This window comes from Olea europaea, chromosome 11, assembly GCF_002742605.1.
Source record: "Olea europaea var. sylvestris chromosome 11, O_europaea_v1, whole genome shotgun sequence".
Lineage (NCBI taxonomy): Eukaryota > Viridiplantae > Streptophyta > Magnoliopsida > Lamiales > Oleaceae > Olea > Olea europaea.
Window position 1 is genome coordinate 4,130,933 of NC_036247.1, and position 1,484 is coordinate 4,132,416.

Genomic DNA, 1,484 nt, shown 5'->3' on the forward strand with positions numbered 1-1,484 from the left:
CTCGACATTTTAAACTTCAGTGATCAATTAAAGACATTAACCTAAATTCAGTAATCATTTGAACAATTAACTCTACAAATGAGTGATCTACAAAACGTGCTGTCAAGTTGAGTCACGTCCAGTTCATGGTTTGACCTTGGCAACCCCTCGAGAGCTAATTAATGTTATAGATAAAGATTAGGAATCGCCGTGAATGAAAGATAAAAAGGTCAAGTCAAAAAGAAATTGGGGGGACGGGGGGTAAACTTTTAGTTCAAAACATCGTTAATTAGCATATTTGTCACAAACCCAGATCCAAAATCTCAAAGAGGTTCGAATCATATCCGTTTTTATCTTCTTGAGACTTCACTTGTCAATGGGACAATTTCACAATGAAAGAGCAGCAACAAAAATACAATGGTGAAACCTAGGTAGGTATATTCTTCAGATCATCTTCAAAGGAGAAAAGAATTATACGGCATAACAGAAGCAAATAAAACGAAACGCATAATTTGATGTAAAATTTGTCTAACAAAATCCCCTTTCAAATACTGAGAGCCAGAACCAGAAATATAAATAGTAACAAGCAGGCAGAAGGAGATTTGTGAGAACTGCAATGAGGAGCAGCCATTCTGCACAGCATTCGACTTAAAGTTCCATAAGGGAAAGCAAACCAAACTATGACCAAGGATCCTACTTCCTGCAAAAGTCACATCCATATCCTGCCACAATTAGATGCTAATCATTTTGCAACATGAACTGCCTAAAAAACCACTTATCGCTTGAATTGAATTGTATTAGATTAGACTATTAACACCTTTCAAACTTAATTAACTAATTTTAACTAAATTTTAAAAATTTAATTTGCAAAGGAATACAATTTCTATGCAAAATTCTCAAATGTGATACAATTTTCTTGACAACTATAATTCGATATTTATCCAGATTTCAAAACAAAATGATAAAAAGTATTTTTAAATGATAAATAAATTTTTATATTTACTTATATCTTCATTTATAAAAACTTTTATGCAAGTTGTCAACCTACTTTACTCAATTCTATGGCATAAGAATTAATTGACAGAATCTAAAATGTAGCCCTTGTTTGAGCCCCATCTTTTAGGGGAAAATGAATTCTGAAATAGTGTTTTTTTTTTTTTTTAAGAATGTGTGGTTAAAAAATAAGAAAAAAAGTTCAATTTATGTGTAAAATTATTTTATTGGAAAATGTGTGGTTGAAAATGAGTTCTAAAAAAATGCATTTTTGATAAAAATGGCGTATTGTTAATAAGATGAATTAAGTCCTTGTTTGGGCTTCATTAAAATCAAATTTTGGGGAAAAATATATTTTGGAATAGTGATTTTTTTAAGAATATGTGGTTAAAAAAGAAAGAAAAGTTTTGAATTTACGTTTAATATTATTTTATTGAAAAATGTGTGGTTGACTAAAAAAAAAAAGAATGCAATTTGATTTTAATGGAACCCAGAATCGCATAATTTACATT

The 1,484-nt window shown here is 29.9% G+C and overlaps 1 protein-coding gene across 1 annotated transcript in view; it reads right to left on the minus strand.

The window, feature by feature from the left end:
• Window positions 1-473: 473 nt before the first annotated feature.
• LOC111404346 (ribosome biogenesis protein NOP53-like) overlaps window positions 474-1,484 on the minus strand; it is a 5,101-nt gene continuing 4,090 nt past the window's right edge. Inside the window, exon 12 of the mRNA XM_023033163.1 lies at window positions 474-701. Coding sequence (XP_022888931.1) covers window positions 689-701 — 13 coding nt within the window. The 3' untranslated portion in view covers window positions 474-688. The remainder of the gene's footprint in view (window positions 702-1,484) is intronic.